This window comes from Microcaecilia unicolor, chromosome 1 (genome assembly GCF_901765095.1).
Source record: "Microcaecilia unicolor chromosome 1, aMicUni1.1, whole genome shotgun sequence".
NCBI lineage: Eukaryota > Metazoa > Chordata > Amphibia > Gymnophiona > Siphonopidae > Microcaecilia > Microcaecilia unicolor.
This window is the reverse complement of record NC_044031.1, coordinates 164,908,273-164,925,011: the sequence shown is the minus strand read 5'-3', so window position 1 is coordinate 164,925,011 and position 16,739 is coordinate 164,908,273. Positions and strand designations below refer to the sequence as shown.

The following is a 16,739-nucleotide window of genomic DNA, read 5'->3' as shown; positions in this document are numbered from 1 at the left end:
ATAACGTAACAATTTATTTTTATAGCCTGCAATACATTGCATTTCAATGCAGATTCCAAAAAAAGAAGCTGGACAAGCCAGGAACACATAATTTTCTGACAATCAAAGAAACGTGATCAGTTAAAATTAATAAATTCAATTCCTAACAAATTTTTGAAACAAGGATGTTTTAAGCAAACGTCTAAAACTTGCATACCCCGTTTCCTGTAAAATCAAGGAAGAAACCTCTTTACCTAATTTAGCTTCCTGAAAAGAGAACAAAGAATCAGTGCATCTCTTTCTTCCTTTACCTTTCATAGGTGGATCGGTAAACAGATTAGTTAATTGAGAAGGCCTAACTGAACTAGATAAAACAAAACACTGTATCAAATAGAAAGGTGCCAATATATAAGATACTCTACATTAAACAAGAGCATTTAAAAAGGATTCTAGCAAACACTGTCAACCAATGAACCTTGGCATATTAAGCAGAAAGCCGGTCCTACCATCCCAAGGAGAACATCAGTCTCAGTGCGGTGGGGAGCACTTACCACCATCCATTGAGGTATCGGTAAGGACTTCTGGGCAGTAAGTGCTCCCACGGTAACTAGTGGTAACTGGGCAGTGCGCAGTGATGCCCGATTATCGCTGGGTTAGTGCCGTGCTATTAAAAAAAAAATTTCCGGCGTGCCGGAAATAAGGCACACTGGAGCCGGAACTACCGCCGGTGGCTGCATCGGGCCGGTGATAGTTCCGGGATAGCTGCTTGCCGCTGCTTTATAAAAGACCCCCTTAGAAAATGCTTTCATGCAATGTAAATGTAAGCTTTCCTTAGGGCAGAGAATAGGCAAAGTGGGGTGGGATTGCTACTTATGTGCACATTTTATAAAGTATGTACGTATGCACCTAGTTTACTAGCACATTTATTTATCACCTTTTTGAAGGAATTACTCAAGGTAGTGTACAGTAAGAATAAATTAAACATGAGCAATAGACAATTACAGCAATAAAAACAAAAGAGTCCCTTTTACTAAGTGGCGTTAAGCCCAATGCGGGTTTATCACTTGCTAAACAGGAAGTACTGCTGGGCTACTGCAGCAGCCTGGTGGTACTTCCCACCCCTAGCACACTGTCACATCCGGCGCTACAAAAATATATATTTGTAGCGCCGGAGTGTACCTGGCGTTAATTGGGCAGTGCACAGTTACTACTACTACTACTATTTAACATTTCTAGAGCGCTACAAAGTGTACGCAGCGCTGTACAAACAGTTACTGCCAGGTTAGCACGGGAGCCCCTACTCCCACCTCAATGGGTGGCAGTAAGGGCTCTCCCCTTGAAATGGCAGCACGACAAGTGCTTTACTTACCGCACGGCCAATTCCTACTACTACTACTTAGCATTTCTATAGCGCTGCCAGGGTTACGCAGCACTGTACAAGTTTAGACAAGGGGAAGGACAGTCCCTGCTCAAGAGAGCTTACAATCTAAAGGTAATAAGCTATGTAGTCAGTGTAGGTATCAGGAATGGGGAAGGTGGTTAGGCGCCAAAAGCAAGGGAGAAGAGATGGGCCTTGAGTAAGGACTTGAATATGGGCAGGGAGGGTGCACGGCGTATGGGCTCAGGAAGTCTGTTCCAGGCATAAGGTGAAGCGAGGCAGAAGGGGCGGAGTCTGGAGTTAGCGGTGGTGGAGAAGGGTACAGATAGGAGTGATTTGTCCTGAGAGCGGAGGTTACGGGTGGGAACATATGGGGAGAGGAGGGTAGAGAGGTAATGGGGGGCTGCAGATTGAGTGCACTTGAAGGTCAATAGAAGAAGCTTGAATTGTATACGGTAGCGGATCGGGAGCCAGTGAAGCGACTTGAGGAGAGGGGTGATATGAGAGTATCGGTTCACGCGGTAGATAAGACGTGCGGCGGAGTTTTGGACAGATTGAAGGGGGGATAGGTGGCTAAGCGGGAGGCCAGCGAGGAGAAGGTTGCAATAGTCAAGACGAGAGGTGACGAGCGAGTGGACAAGGGTTCGGGTGGTCTGTTCAGAAAGGAATGGGTGAATTTTGCTGATATTATAGAGGAAGAAGCGACAGGTCTTAGCTGTCTGCTGGATATGGGCAGAGAAGGAGAGGGAGGAGTCGAAAATGACTCCGAGATTGCGGGCTGAAGAGACGGGGAGGATGAGGGCGTTGTCAACAGAGACGGAAAGTGGGGGAAGAGGAGAAGAGGGTTTGGGTGGAAAGACGAGTAGCTCAGTCTTAGCCATGTTCAGTTTCAGATGCCGGTTGGACATCCAGGCAGCGATGTCGGAAAGGCAGGCCGAAACTTTGGCCTGGGTTTCGACTGTGATGTCGGGAGTGGAGAGGTAAAGCTGGGTGTCATCAGCATAGAGATGGTACTGGAATCCATGTGATGAGATCAACGAGCCCAGGGAAGAGGTGTATATCGAGAAAAGAAGCGGTCCAAGGACAGATCCTTGAGGGACCCCGACAGAGAGCGGGACAGGGGTGGAAGAAGAGCCATTAGAAAATACTCTGAAGGTGCGTTGGGAAAGATACGAGGAGAACCAGGAAAGGACGGAGCCCTGGAATCCAAATGAGGACAGTGTGTCGAGAAGTAACTTATGATTGATGGTGTCAAAGGCGGCAGATAGGTCGAGGAGGATGAGGATGGAATAGTGACCTTTGGATTCGGCAAGGAACAGGTCATTGCAGACTTTAGAGAGTGCTGTTTCTGTTGAGTGTAGTGGGCGAAAGCCGGATTGAAGTGGGTCGAGGACGGCCTGAGAGGAGAGGAAGTCAAGGCAGCGGCTGTGGACAGCACGTTCAAGTAATTTGGAGAGGAAGGGTAGAAGAGAGATGGGGCGGTAGTTGGAGGGACAGGTGGGGTCAAGTGATGTTTTTTTGAGAAGTGGTGTGACTACAGCGTGCTTGAAGGTGTCAGGGACAGTAGCAGTGGAGAGAGAGAGGTTGAGGATGTGACAGATTGAGGGGTTAACTGTAGGAGAGATGTTGGTAAGCAGGTTGGTGGGAATGGGATCAGAGGAACAGGTGGTGCACTTAGAGGAAGAAAGAAGGCGAGTAGTTTCCTCTTCGGTGATCTGAGGGAAGGAGGAGAAGGAGGCCAGGTGAGGTTGGTTGAGGGAGTGGGTTAAGAAGCCACAGGGAGGAGAAGGCTTGGAAGTGAATTCAAGGTTTATATTCTGTACTTTAGGAGGAATGGTGAAGGGTTGATGGCAGGAAGGAGGTGTTGGAGATTAAGGGCTAGGAAGGAGAAGGGGGACAAGAGAGATGGAGAGGTGGTGAAGGATGGGGGTGAATAGGGTATTGCCGTAGCAGGCAGGACGGGAGGGAACACAGGTGGGCAATGAGTTCCAGCGATAGACAGGGGTAAGGGGAGGGGAAAAAGATTAGGAAGGGACAGGGCAAGGAAGAGGATGTGGACAGGGGCCATAAGTAGTGATTGCGATGCGACAGGTGTAAGTGTAGTGACTGAGGTGAGAAGCAGGTAGATAGAGCGAAAAGCCGGAAGCTTGGAATTGGAGGGATTGATGGACTGGAGAGTGGGTAAGTCAGTGGCTGGCAGGTTAGCAGGCAGGCAAGTCAGGCAGTGGCTGCCAAGCTTGCAGGCGGGGTGGAGCAGGCAGGTGCGGATGGACAGGAACGAGCAAGGGAGAGGCAGGGGGGCAGATAAGTCAATGGCTGTCAAGTTGGCAGGTTGGCAGGTAAATAAATGGGTGACAAACTAGCAGGCGGTTTGGGGCATGATGGAGCTGATGGACAGGAACGAGCAGGGAGATGCTGGAGAGGAGGTAAGTATTGGGCTGACAAGTTGGCAGGCAGGCAAGTAAGTCAATGGCTGACAAGCTAGCAGGTAAGTCAATGGCTGATGAGTTAGTAAGCTAGTAGGCATGCAAGTCAGTCAATGGCTGACAAGCTAGCAGGTGGGCTGGAACAAGCTGGTGCAGATGAACAGGAACGAGCAGGGAGAAGCTGGAGCAAGCAGGCTGGAGCAGATGGACTGAAACAAGCAGGGAGAAGCAGGTTCAGGTGGATTGGAACACGCTGGAGCAGATGTACTGGAGCAGGCAGGCTGGAGCAGGTACTGAAGTAAGCAGGGAGAAGCTGGTTCAGGCAGACTGGAGCAGGTGTACTGGAACAAGCAGGGAGGAGCTGGATCAGGCGGACTGGAACATGCTGGAGCAGAAGTACTGGAGTAGGTAGGCTGGAGCAGGTGTGCCGGAGCAAGTAGGCTGGAGCAGATGGGCTGGAACAAGCAGGGAGAAGCTGGTTCAGGCGGGCTGGAACACGCTGGAGCAGATGTACTGGAGTAGGTAGGCTGGAGCAGGTGTACCGGAGCAAGTAGGCTGGAGCAGATGGGCTGGAACAAGCAGGGAGAAGCTGGAACAGTCGGACTGGAACACTGGAGCAAGCAGGGGAAGCTGGATCGGCGGACTGGAACAAGCTGGGATCGGGCGAACTGGAACAAGATGGGATCATGCAGACTGGAACGAGCTGGAGCAGGCGGACTGGAACATACTAGAGCATTTGGACTGGAACAAACAGGCTGGAGCAGATGGACTGGAACAAGCAAGGGGAGAAGCAGGATCGGCGGACTGGAACAGACTGGGATCAAGTGGGCTTGAACAAGCTGGGATAGGCGGACCGGATCAAGCTGGGAACAGGCGGACTGGAACAATCTGGGATCAGGGGGACCGGAACAAGCTAAGCTGGGATCAGGCGGACAGGAACACGCTAGGGCAGCTGGACTGGAACAAGCAGGGGGGAAGCTGGATCAGCAGGCTGGAACAAGCTGGAGCCGTCGGATTGTAGCAGGCAAGCAGAGAAGCTGGCACGGGTGGACCAGGGAAGGTGGAGCAGCTGGGCTGCAGTGGTGCGGTGGGTCCCCCAGATCGCTGGGCCGGCAGGTCCGAACACCTGTTGAAGAGGCGCGCCCACCACCCGCGCACCGCACCGCCCGGACTGGCACGCGCCACGAGGTCGGGTCCGCACTACAGGCCGCAGGCGATCTCCCTCCGACTCACAGCCGACACGGTCCCGGGCAGTTCGGGGAGCGCGACAGGCGAGGGTGAGCTCACGGAGGCTTCCCTCGTGCTGCCTCTGGTTCTCTGGTTATGCACTTTGGCTGCAGCCCTTTTTGTGTGTTACCTCCTGCAGGGGATTATCATGGCCTCTTTGCCTCCTCCTCCTCTCCCCAATCCAGTTCTCCACCTCTGATGGCTACCTCGTGGCCTTCTGCTGCTGCTATTCTCCGGGGGCGGGGGGGGGGGCGTCACTCTCTCCCCGCACTGGCCACCAGCCTTCCTGGTTCTCCAACCTTCCGAGGCGCCGTCAGCCCTCGCCTCGTTGCACTCAGTCGATTTCTTTATCTGGTTCCGCTCCTCGAGGTGTCTCGCGCTCAGGCGATGTCGGTCCGATCTTCCAGGAGGGGTCCGGAGCCTTCAAGGTCGGGGCCGCGCTCAGGGCTCGGCGGAGCTCACTTCTCGGCACTCTGGCAGACAAAGGGAGAATGGGGCTGCCACGTGGATGCGCGGTCCCAGGCCGCACAGCCTCTCGTCGCTCGCACCGCCGCCCACGATCCACACCGCCCGCTTCTCGGCTCTCCGCCCGGCAGAACCCCGTCGGTCGAGCTGGCCGATCAGGCCAGTGACACGAGGCAGGAGGTGCAGGAAGCGCCGATCCAGGCCAGTGCCAGTGCCCAGCCGAGACCGATGGAGGGGTCGCGGTTGGACGCCGCCGGACACCGATCCGGCAACGATCCGACGCCCAGAGCCTCCCACAATGCTGGGATGGATGAAGTCGGCGATGGGACCGGCAGGGAAGGGGTCCAGACGGACGGGCTCACGGAGCTGACTACAAAGCAGCCAGTTCGTTGGCCATCTTGAGCTAAGAAAGAGATACTTCCCTTTTATCTGCTGCAGTAAAAGGGGGCCTCGGCACGTGTGAAAAACATGCACCGATGCCAACTGAGGCCTCCCTTTGCCACAGCTTGGTAAAAGGGGCTCAAAGTATGGCATAATATACTACTATGTCTATGTGTGCATATATGTATAACTCTCTGGGAGCAGCTGTAAATTTGTGTGCCTTCTCTCCCTAGGGTAAGTTTATGGACACTTATAGGTGGCCATTATAAAATAAAATGATACTCACAGGAATACATCCAGTATTTAAACACAACAGTCAGCGCTGACTTCAAACTCTGACCATGGTATTTAAATTTGTGCTCAGATATTCAGTGCCGGACCATACCAGGATACTGGTGATAAATATCCAGCTATAAGACACTAAGGGGCTGATATTCAGACTGTGGGAGTTAGCCGGTTAGCGCTGAGCCTGGATATTCAGTTCCGGGCCATTTCCGGTGACCAGCACTGATTAGCCAGTTTATTTTTGGCCAGTTTCAACTCATCTGGCTAAGTCAATATTCAGGCCAGCTATTTGGGCGGCCCAATTTGGCTGCCAAACTGAGGGGGTCTTTTACTAAAGCTTAGCTTGAGTTATCTGCAGCAGGGCCCATTTTATTTCTGTGGGCCCTGCTGCAGATAACTCGACCTAAGCTTTAGTAAAAGACCCCCTTAGCTGGCGATGTGCTGAATATTTGCGGATAGCCGGCTATATCGCACAATATAGCCAGTTAGCTGCTATAGGGCTTATTCTATAAAAGTTATGCTCCTAAATTTATGAACATACTCTGCACTCCAAAATAGATTATTCTTCTAATTTAGGAGCATAAATTTTAAGAGCCTAACCTTTATAGAATAAGGAGTGGAGGAGTGGCCTAGTGGTTAGGGTGGTGGACTTTGGCCCTGAGGAACTGAGTTCAATTCCCACTTCAGGCACAGGCAGCTCCTTGTGACTCTGGGCAAGTCACTTAACCCTCCATTGCCCCATGTAAGCCGCATTGAGCCTGCCATGAGTGGGAAAGTGCCGGGTACAAATGTAACAAAAATAAATAAGGCCCTAAGCACTGACCATGAATATTCAGTGGGAGAAAACCCTCTATCTCCTGCTGAATATTCATGGATAACAGGTTAAGTGCTAGCTAACTGGCCAGGAGCTGTTCCTGGCTGGTTAAATAGCACTGAATATTGGGCAGTAAATATCCGGGAAGTTTATTTTTATTTTTTTGTATTTTACTTGCACCTTTTCAGTAGTAGCTCAAGGTAAGTTACATTCAGGTACACTGGGTGTTTCTCTGTCCCTGGAGGGCTCACAATCTAATTTTGTACCTGAGGCAATGGAGGGTTAAGGGCCTCTTTTTTACAAAGCCATGCTACCGATTCTTGGTACGACAAATGAGAGGAAGCCTATTCAATTCCTATGGGCTTCCGCTCATTTGCCGTTTGTGAATTGCTAGTGCGGCTTTGTAAAAGAAGCCCTAAGTGACTTGCCCAAGATCACAAGGAGCAGCAGTGGGAATTGAACCAGGCACATCTGGATGTCAAGACAGGTGTTGTAGCCACTAGGCCACTCCACCACACCTGGGTACCAGTGATACTTTTTGTCTGCTACTGCATAGTTATCCGGGTACTGGCAGTGACTATTGATGACACTCGGAGATCTTCCGGTTCCAACCATGGACCTACTGTAGCATGATCTAGAAAGTGACATGTTGAAGATTAATCAGTGGCTGGGCTCGCTGAGCGGCACAGGTAGAAGCCACTCCTCCCTAGATAAGTACAACCGGATGTCAGTCCTAAGATACATAGCACCATGTGCAGGAAAGCAGCAATTTCATGATTTTGGGCTTTTATTTGACAGAATTCTGCCTGCTGTCTGAAAAAGAAGGCGGCTTTGAGAGGAACCACGCAGAAGGCCACTGTCAAGGGCTTGGAGCGAGCGGTATTTTCTCCATGTACCAGTGGGACATAGTGGATAGTGGTGACACAAAAATGATGAACAGAGCTGCTGTTCCCAGTGATGCCTCATTAAGTGTGTTAAAGCAAGGTAATTCTAACTTACATTTTGGAATCATTTTGAGTACTGCAATAGGATTCAGACTACAGGTATTAGTCATCACGCCCCCTGGGAGTTGTTGGTCACAGAGATTAATAAGCAGCCTGTAGGCTGTCTTGTTTCCTGGTATATGATTGCACTTATCAAATATACAGGCACAGAAATACCAAATGCAAGTGGAATTTTCACAAGGTTTTTCTTAGTCTGGAACAATAAGTTCATAACTGGCAGATAAAATTTAATGTGGACAAGTGCAAAGTGATGTCTGTTCACGCTTTCCAAAAATACTAGGACTAGGGGGCATGCGATGAAACTACAGTGTAGTAAATTTAAAACAAATTGGAGAAAATATTTCTTCACCCAACGCATAATTAAACTCTGGAATTCGTTGCCAGAGAACGTGGTGAAGGCGGTTAGCTTGGCAGAGTTTAAAAAGGGGTTAGACGGTTTCCTAAAGGACAAGTCCATAAACCGCTACTAAATGGACTTGGGAAAAATCCACAATTCCAGGAATAACATGTATAGAATGTTTGTACGTTTGGGAAGCTTGTAAGGTGCCCTTGGCCTGGATTGGCTGCTGTCGTGGACAGGATGCTGGGCTCGATGGACCCTTGGTCTCTTCCCAGTGTGGCATTACTTATGTACTTATGTAAATCGGAGTTAATTGATGCTAGGTTCCACTACCCAAGGAAAAGATCTAGGTGTCATCATGGGAAATCCCCCAGATTCTATATAGCGCGCCTAGAGATCCACGCTGAAATCTTAAGTGTAAACAACCTGTGTAACTTAATTGGCTTAACAAGCTAATCAGCATTGATAACAGCACTTAAGCAATAATGAGCACTAATTGACAATTAGAATTTACACGCACAACTCGCTAAGCGCATTCTGTAATGCAGTGTGCCTAACTTCTAATGTGCATAGGCAAAAAGGGGCATGGTTATTGGCGGGGAAATGGGTGTTTTGTGGGCATTCCAAAATTTAGAGGCATAGTTATAGAATATGGCCCAGTGCGCCTAAATCTATATGCTGGGATTTATGCCATGTTTTTGTTGTGATAAATGCAGGCACATAGTTTTAGGTGCAGACATATCAACTAAGCATATTCTATGTACTGTGCTTACATCTAGGCACCACTTATAAAATACACTTAGTTGGCATTGATTTCTGTGCCAATTTTTTAGGCGCCATATATAGAATCTCCCCCAATATGTTGAAATCTTATGCTCAGTGTGTGGTGGGAGCAGCCAAAAAAAGCAAACAGAATGCTAGGAATTTAGGAAAGGAATGGAACATAAAATGAAGAATATTATAATGTCTCTGAGTCGCTCCATGGTGCGACTTCACCTTGAGTATTATGTGCAGTTCTGGTTGCTATATCTCAAAACAAATGTAGTGAATTAGAAAAGTTTCAAAAAGGACAACCAAAATTATTAAGGGGATGGAACTCCTTTCATATGAGGAAAAGCTAAAGAGGTTAGGGGTCTTCAGCTTGGAGAAGAGGCATCTGAGGGGGGGATATGATAGAGGTTTACAAAATCCTGAGCGGAGAGTAGAACAAGTCAATATAAATCGATTGTTTACTCTTTCAAAAAATACAAAGGTTAGGGTGCACTCCAGGAAGTTGTATAGTAATATTTTTAAAACAAATAGAAGAAAATATTTTTTCACTCAACGAATAGTTAAGCTGTGGAACTCATTGCCAGTTGTGGTAGCAGCAGCAAAGTTCATAATCTGCTATTATAATAGACACGAGGGAAGCCACTGCTTGCCCTGGGATTGGTAGCATGGAATGTTGCTACTAACTGGGTTTCTGCCAGGTACTTGTGACCTGGATTGGCCACTGTTGGAAGCAGGATACTGGGCTAGATATAGCTTCAGTCTGTCCCAGTATGGCTGTTCTTATAACTGTACTGTGGAGTTCTGGAGGTTGGGGGCCTGTGTAGGGGAAGGAGAATTGTGAACTTATCTACTGGATTTGTCACCATGATTTCAGCATCCTGAAAAAAGCAGAATGTTAACTAAAACAGACAAGCCTCTGTTTTTAAGAAGATCACTACTCCCCCACTTAAGTTTCAGATCCTTAAAGGAGAATTTCCAAACTAGTGGTTGGATTTTGCAGATGGCCTGCCCTAGAAGAATAATAAGCAAAAATATAAGAAACGAGGGACAAAAAAAATACAGACAGATGAGTTTTGGGGGTGGGGGGAGCACTGGGGTTATTAAAGAAAACGTGTACTGTTGGAAATGTTTTATAGAAGGTTAATTTTGTTTTCATATTGTTTTAATACAGCAAAGTAAAAATATAATAGAACAGGGAGTATATATTTCTTTCTCTGTATGAATGTGTGTGTGTGTATATATATATATATATATATATATATATATATATAATGAGAAAGAGACCAATGCATTTAAATAAACAGAGGAAATACATTAGAGCATTTGTTATTTACATTAGGTTTTCACAGGAGATTTAGATTTACTTTTCATGTCACTATAAATGTTACATAAGAATATAAGCATTGTCATCCTGGAACAGATTGAAGGTCCACCAAGCCCAGTATCCTGTTTCCAGTAGTGGCCAATCGAGGTCCAATTACCTGGCAAGGTCCCAAAAGGGTAAAACTGATTTTATGCTGCTTATCCTAGAAATAAACTGTGGATTTTCCCAAGTCCATCTTAATAATGGCTTATGGACTTTTAGGCAATTATCCAAACTTTTTAAAACCCTGCTACATTAATTTCTTTTACCACATTCTGTGGCAACAGATTCCAGAGTTTACTTATATGTTACATGAAGAAATATTTTCTTTGGTTTGTTTTACATTTACTACTGAGCAGCTTTATTGCATGTCCCAGAGTACTTGTATTTTTGGAAAGAGTTAACAAGCACATCTACCTATTCCATTCCACTCAGTTTTGCCTATAGTAAGTATGTTTCTGGGATGTTCAATTTTCAGGCCAGACTATCAGAATATGTAGAAGTAGTACTTCATGATCTGTGGGAGGCAGGGCCAGCCTTACAATTTTGAGTGACTGTCAGGCTTATTTTCGAAAGAGAAGGGCGCCCATCTTTTGACACAAATCGGGAGATGGGCGTCCTTCTCTCAGGGTCGCCCAAATCGGCATAATCCAAAGCCGATTTTGGGCATCCCCAACTGCTTCCCATCGCGGGGACGACCAAAGTTCATGGGGGAGTGTCGGAGGTGTAGCAAAAGTGGGACTGGGGCGTGCCTAACAGATGGGCATCCTTGAACGATAATGGAAAAAGAAGGGCATCCCTGATGAGCACTTGGCCGACTTTACTTGGTCCATATTTTCTTACGACCAAGCCTCAAAAAGGTGCCTGAACTGACCAGATGACCACCGGAGGGAATCGGGGATGACCTCCCCTGACTCCCTCAGTGGTGACTAACCCCCTCCCACCCTGAAAAAAAACAACTTTAAAAACTTTTTTTGCCAGCCTCAAATATCATACTCAGGTCCATCGCAGCAGTATGCAGGTCCATGGGGGGGAAGGTGTGTGTGTGTCAGCGGAGGCATAGCGAAGGCATAGACATCCTTCTTTCAAACATTTTTGACGTCCTGAACTGCCCCCCCCCATAGGGATGGCCAAATTTCAAGGGAGTGGCATGGAGGAGTGGCCTAGTGGTTAGAGCACTGGACTTGCAATCCAGAGGTGGCCAGTTCAAATCCCACTGCTGCTACTTGTGATCCAAAATCCAAATAAATAAAGGGGGTGTCGGAGGCATAGCAAAGGCATGGACGTCCTTCTCACAGAAACATCCACATTTTGGACGTCCTCAACTGCCCGTTGCAGGGATGGAGGCATAGCGAAGGTGCCTAACACTTGGACGTCCTTCACCCATATGTTTTCACCTGGACTTGTGTTTTTTTAAGGTTGTAGACGGCTATTATACACAAAGCTTGTCTGCGTGTATGAAGCAGTCTTTGGCATGCGCAGAGCAGCCACGCATAACGCTTGGCTGCTCTGCACTGGCTTCCCCTCCTTAGGAAGGAAATCGTGTGCAAATGAGCTAACAGCGAGCAGCTCATTTGCATTCGATTTCCTTCATGCATGCCCGTTCCTTTCCGAATTGCTAAGGGATTGGTAAGGGAAGGGCTTTTTCCATTCAGTTAGTGCGTCAGTTAGTTCACTGCAGTGCCCCCTAGGGTGCCCAGTTGGTGTCCTGGCATGTCAGGGGGACCAGTGCACTATGAATGCTGGCTCCTCCCACGACCAAATGAGTTGGATTTGGTCGTTTTTGAGATGGGCGTCCTCGGTTTCCATTATGGCTGAAAACCGGGGACGACCATCTCTAAGGTCGACCTAAATGTTGAGATTGGGCATCCCCAACCGTATTATCGAAACGAAAGATGGACGCCCATCTTGTTTCGATAATATGGGTTTCCCCGCCCCTTTGCATGGATGTCCTGCGAGGATGCCCTCAGGAAAACTTGGGCGCCCTGTTTGATTATGCCCCTCTGTGTGTTTTGCACATGGTCCTACTTCTGACCTCTACTGATTTAGGCAAGGGAAGCCCAACAATGAACTGCTGCGCTTGGCCCCACATCTCTCCGCATTCCCCACAAGCCACCCCTGATGAGAAGGGTGTTTTGAGTCGCTAACCTTTTAGCACTGTCTTTTTCCAAACAACGTTACATCTTTTGATGCTTCTACATTTAATGTCTGGCAAATCTAATGCAAGAAAGTTATGTTACTACTTAACAAATCTCCAGATAGAAGAAGCAGATCTACCTTTGCCCAAGAAGTAGCCATTGATATGGTAAATAAGCTTTCAAGAATTATTGAGGGGTGGTTTTCTTAACAACCTAAGCCTCCCTAATTGGGCAATTTATTCATCTGGATAAAGATGATCCTGAAGCATTTTGCCCTTGAGAAGAGTCCTTTTTTGTTCTTCCTCAAAAATAATCTTATTGCCATGTCCTGTGACCGGTACTGGAAACAGTCACCCAGGCGATTAATAGGTTCTCCAACTCTCACTGTAAATTGGATACTTGCCCGAGCTACCTAATAAAATCTGCCCCCCCATCGCTTCATAGCAGACCTTACATCCCACTTAAATTACATGCTCCAACAAGGTCTCTTCCCTAAGGAAAATGGCAATATCCTACTCACCCCAATACCAAAAGATAGCAAGAAAAAAATCAAACAAAATCACTAACTACAGCCCAGTAGCATCAATCCCACTGGTGGTCAAACTGATGGAAAGCATGGTAACCAAACAACTTACTGATTATATAAACAAATTTATATGGCCATTATTCTCAATGGAGAAGGGTAGTTAGTGGGGTCCCTCAGGGGTCTGTGCTGGGACCACTGCTTTTTAACATATTTATAAATGACCTCAAGATGGGAGTAACTAGTGAGGTAATTAAATTTGCAGATGACACAAAGTTATCCAGTGTCGTCTCGTCGCGGGAGGAGTGTGAAAAATTACAAGAAGACCTCGTGAGACTGGGGGATTGGGCGTCCAAATGGCAGATGAAGTTCAACGTTGACAAGTGCTAAGTGATGCATGTGGGAAGGAGGAACCTGAATTACAGCTATGTTATGCAGGGTTCCGCGTTAGGAGTTACGGACCAAGAAAGGGATCTGGTAGTCATCATGGATAGGACGTTGAAATCTTCAGCTCAATGTGTTGCGGCGGCTAAGAAGGCGAACAGAATGTTGAGTATTATTAGAAAAGGGATGGAAAACAAGCATGAGGATGTTATAATGCCGTTATATCGCTGCATGGTGCGACCGCACCTGGAGTATTGCATTCAGTTCTGGTCGCCTCATCTCAAAAAAGATATAAAGGAATTGGAGAAGGTGCAGAGAAGGGCGACAAAAATGAAAAAGGGATGGGACGACTACCCTATGAGGAGAGGTTAAGACAGCTAGGACTCTTTAGCCTGGAGAGAAGGTGGCTGAGAGGTGATATGATAGAGGTTTACAAGATAATGAGCGGGATAGAGCGGACAGATGTGAAGCGTTTGTTTACACTTTCTAACAATAATAGAAGCAGGGGACACAAGATGAAATTAGAATGTGGTAGGTTTAAAACAAATCGGAGAAAGTTTTTCTTTACTCAGCGCGTAGTTAGACTCTGGAACTCATTGCCGGAGAAGGTAGTGACGGCAGCTGGCCTTGCTAAGTTTAAAGGGGGTCTGGACAGATTTCTGAAGGAAAAGTCCATTGATCGTTATTAAATTTTGGGTTTTTTGCCAGGTTCATGGGGCCTGGATTGGCCGCTGTCGGAGACAGAGTGCTGGGCTTGATGGACCTTTGGTCTTTTCCCAGCGTGGCGGTGCTTATGTGCTTATGCTTATGTACATGAATCACAATCAGGATTTCGACCCCTCCATAGCACTGAAACAGTACTAATTACCCTCCTAGCCAAATTCAAGCAGGAAATAGCAACAGACAAAAGCATACTTCTCCAATTCGACATGTCCAGTGCGTTCGATATGGTAAACCATAAAATACTACTAAGACTCCTAGATTACTTCGGGATTGGCGGACACATGCTTAGTTGAATCAAGGGTTTCCTAACCACTAGAACATATCAAGTGAAAATCAAGCTCAAACATATCACCACCGTGGAAAGCAGAATGCGGAGTACCTCAAGGATCACCACTATCACCGATCCTTTTCAACCTAACGATGACTCCACTAGCCAAATCCTTATCCAACCAAGGCCTTAACCCTTTCATCTATGCAGACGATGTCACAATATACATTCCTTACAAACATGATCTGACAGAAATCACTAATGAAATCAAGCTCAGCTTGAATATCATGGACTCATGGGCAAACGCATTTCAACTAAAACTCAACACAGAAAAAACACACTGTCTCATCCTCTCATCCCAATACAATATGAACAAACCCACAAACATAAACACCCCAGATTATACCCTCTCTATCTCAGACAGCCTGAAAATTCTCGGTGTTACAATCGACTGTAACCTCACACTAGAGAACCAAGTGAAATCTACAACAAAGAAAATGTTCCACTCAATGTGGAAACTCAAACACATGAAACCATTCTTCCTGAGGGAAACATTTCACAACTTGATACAATCAATGGTACTAAGCCATGTAGATTACTGCAATGGAATTTATGCGGGATGCAAAGAACAAATTATAAAGAAACTTCAAACCGCTCAGAACACGGCAGCCAGGCTTATATTTGGAAAAACGCAATTCGAAAGAGCAAAACCCCTCTGAGAAAAACTGCACTGGCTCTCAATCAAAGAACATATTGCTTTCAAAATCTGCACCCTGGTTCATAAAATTATCTACGGCGAAACCCCGGGATACATGACCTACCAACCAGAAACACAACAGGATCAAAACGAACATACCTAAATGTCCACTACGCAAGCTGGAAAGGACTCAAATACAAATCAACCTATGCATCCAGCTTTTCCTACATAAGCACACAACTATGGAACACATTACCAAAAGCCGTGAAAACAACTTATGATCACCTAAACTTCTGGAAATCATTAAAAACTAACCTGTTCAAAAAGGCATACCCTACCGACCCAACTTAAATGCCTGTACCCTGCAACACAATGAAACCAAAGCTCGTAATGGACATAAAATAACTCTTCCTCTCTACGATTCCCTAATGTGTCTGTACACACGAACCTTATTCTACTACAACATTACTGTATTTGTTCATACCAGAATTGGCGAACGCCTTTACGGTACTATGTAAGCCACATTGAGCCTGCAAATAGGTGGGAAAATGTGGGATACAAATGTAACAAATAAAATAAAATAAAAAATGCTAACATATTAAGGGGCTAATTTTTAAAGCACTTAGACTAAGTGCTTTGAAAATAAGCCCCTAAGTATGATATTCTTGTTCTAAATCATAGATTCAGACAAGTTAAGGGAAGAATTATTTCCTGATTAGTATGAAATGCTGACTTCAGACTTAAGTAATACCAGCTTGTAGGTGTGAAACACTAAATAAGGTTATCGAAAGGATAATGACTCGCTTAGCCACTGTAGTGGCTATTACAAATGCAAGGGTTGATTTTCAGCATGGTTTAAAGCAGCTCCCTTTAAGCTGTGCGGGAGTCCTCCAACTGCCTTACTACCAGTGGGGAGCAGTGCTTCAATATTATGTTTTTAGTCACTGGGACAGGCAGGTTCGCTGGAGTCCTGCGGAGCATGCCTGTCTCTCACTATGTGATATTGAAACAGCACCCCTACTGGCAGGTCTGTACATGGAGGACTCCCACTCAGTTTAGAGGGAACAGTTGCTCCTACCCTCTTAAACCATGCTGAGCAGGCCAGCCACCGATATTCAGCAGCTCTTGACAGTGCCACTGAACGAACGCCACAGCATTCAGTTAGTGCCATGGCTTTCTGTGAGCAGAGCTTGGGCGCGGCTGGCATTTAACCAGTTAGTGCTAATATTGTCTGCTAACTAGTTAAGTGCATAACATTAGGACAGCACACACATGTCGTAACTTTATCTGCCAAGCTAACCAGGTACTGTATCTGAATATCAGCCTGTGCCCGGTTAACTTCTGGGTGACTGTACTGACTCGAATATACAATGCCAGTGCCAGGACATAACCCAGCATTGAAAATCTGGGTTTAATTCAGCCCACATTTTTCAGTAGCTTAAAAACCTGCTGACCAATGCAGGCTGAATATTGGGCTCACTCAAATGGATTTTCTGTTAATACATTGACAAATAAGGCCCTTTTTCCTCACATGGAGGGTAATCTTATAACAAGCCACCTATGCGTGAAGGCC

At 46.6% G+C, this 16,739-nt stretch overlaps 1 protein-coding gene across 6 annotated transcripts in view; it reads left to right on the top strand.

The window, feature by feature from the left end:
* Positions 1-16,739, top strand: part of GSDME (gasdermin E) — a 154,671-nt gene that overhangs the window by 80,969 nt on the left and 56,963 nt on the right. For all 6 annotated transcript variants that reach the window (XM_030202066.1, XM_030202090.1, XM_030202100.1 and 3 more), the window contains exon 6: positions 7,754-7,939. In XM_030202066.1, the coding sequence (XP_030057926.1) occupies positions 7,754-7,939 (186 nt within the window). The remainder of the gene's footprint in view (positions 1-7,753; positions 7,940-16,739) is intronic.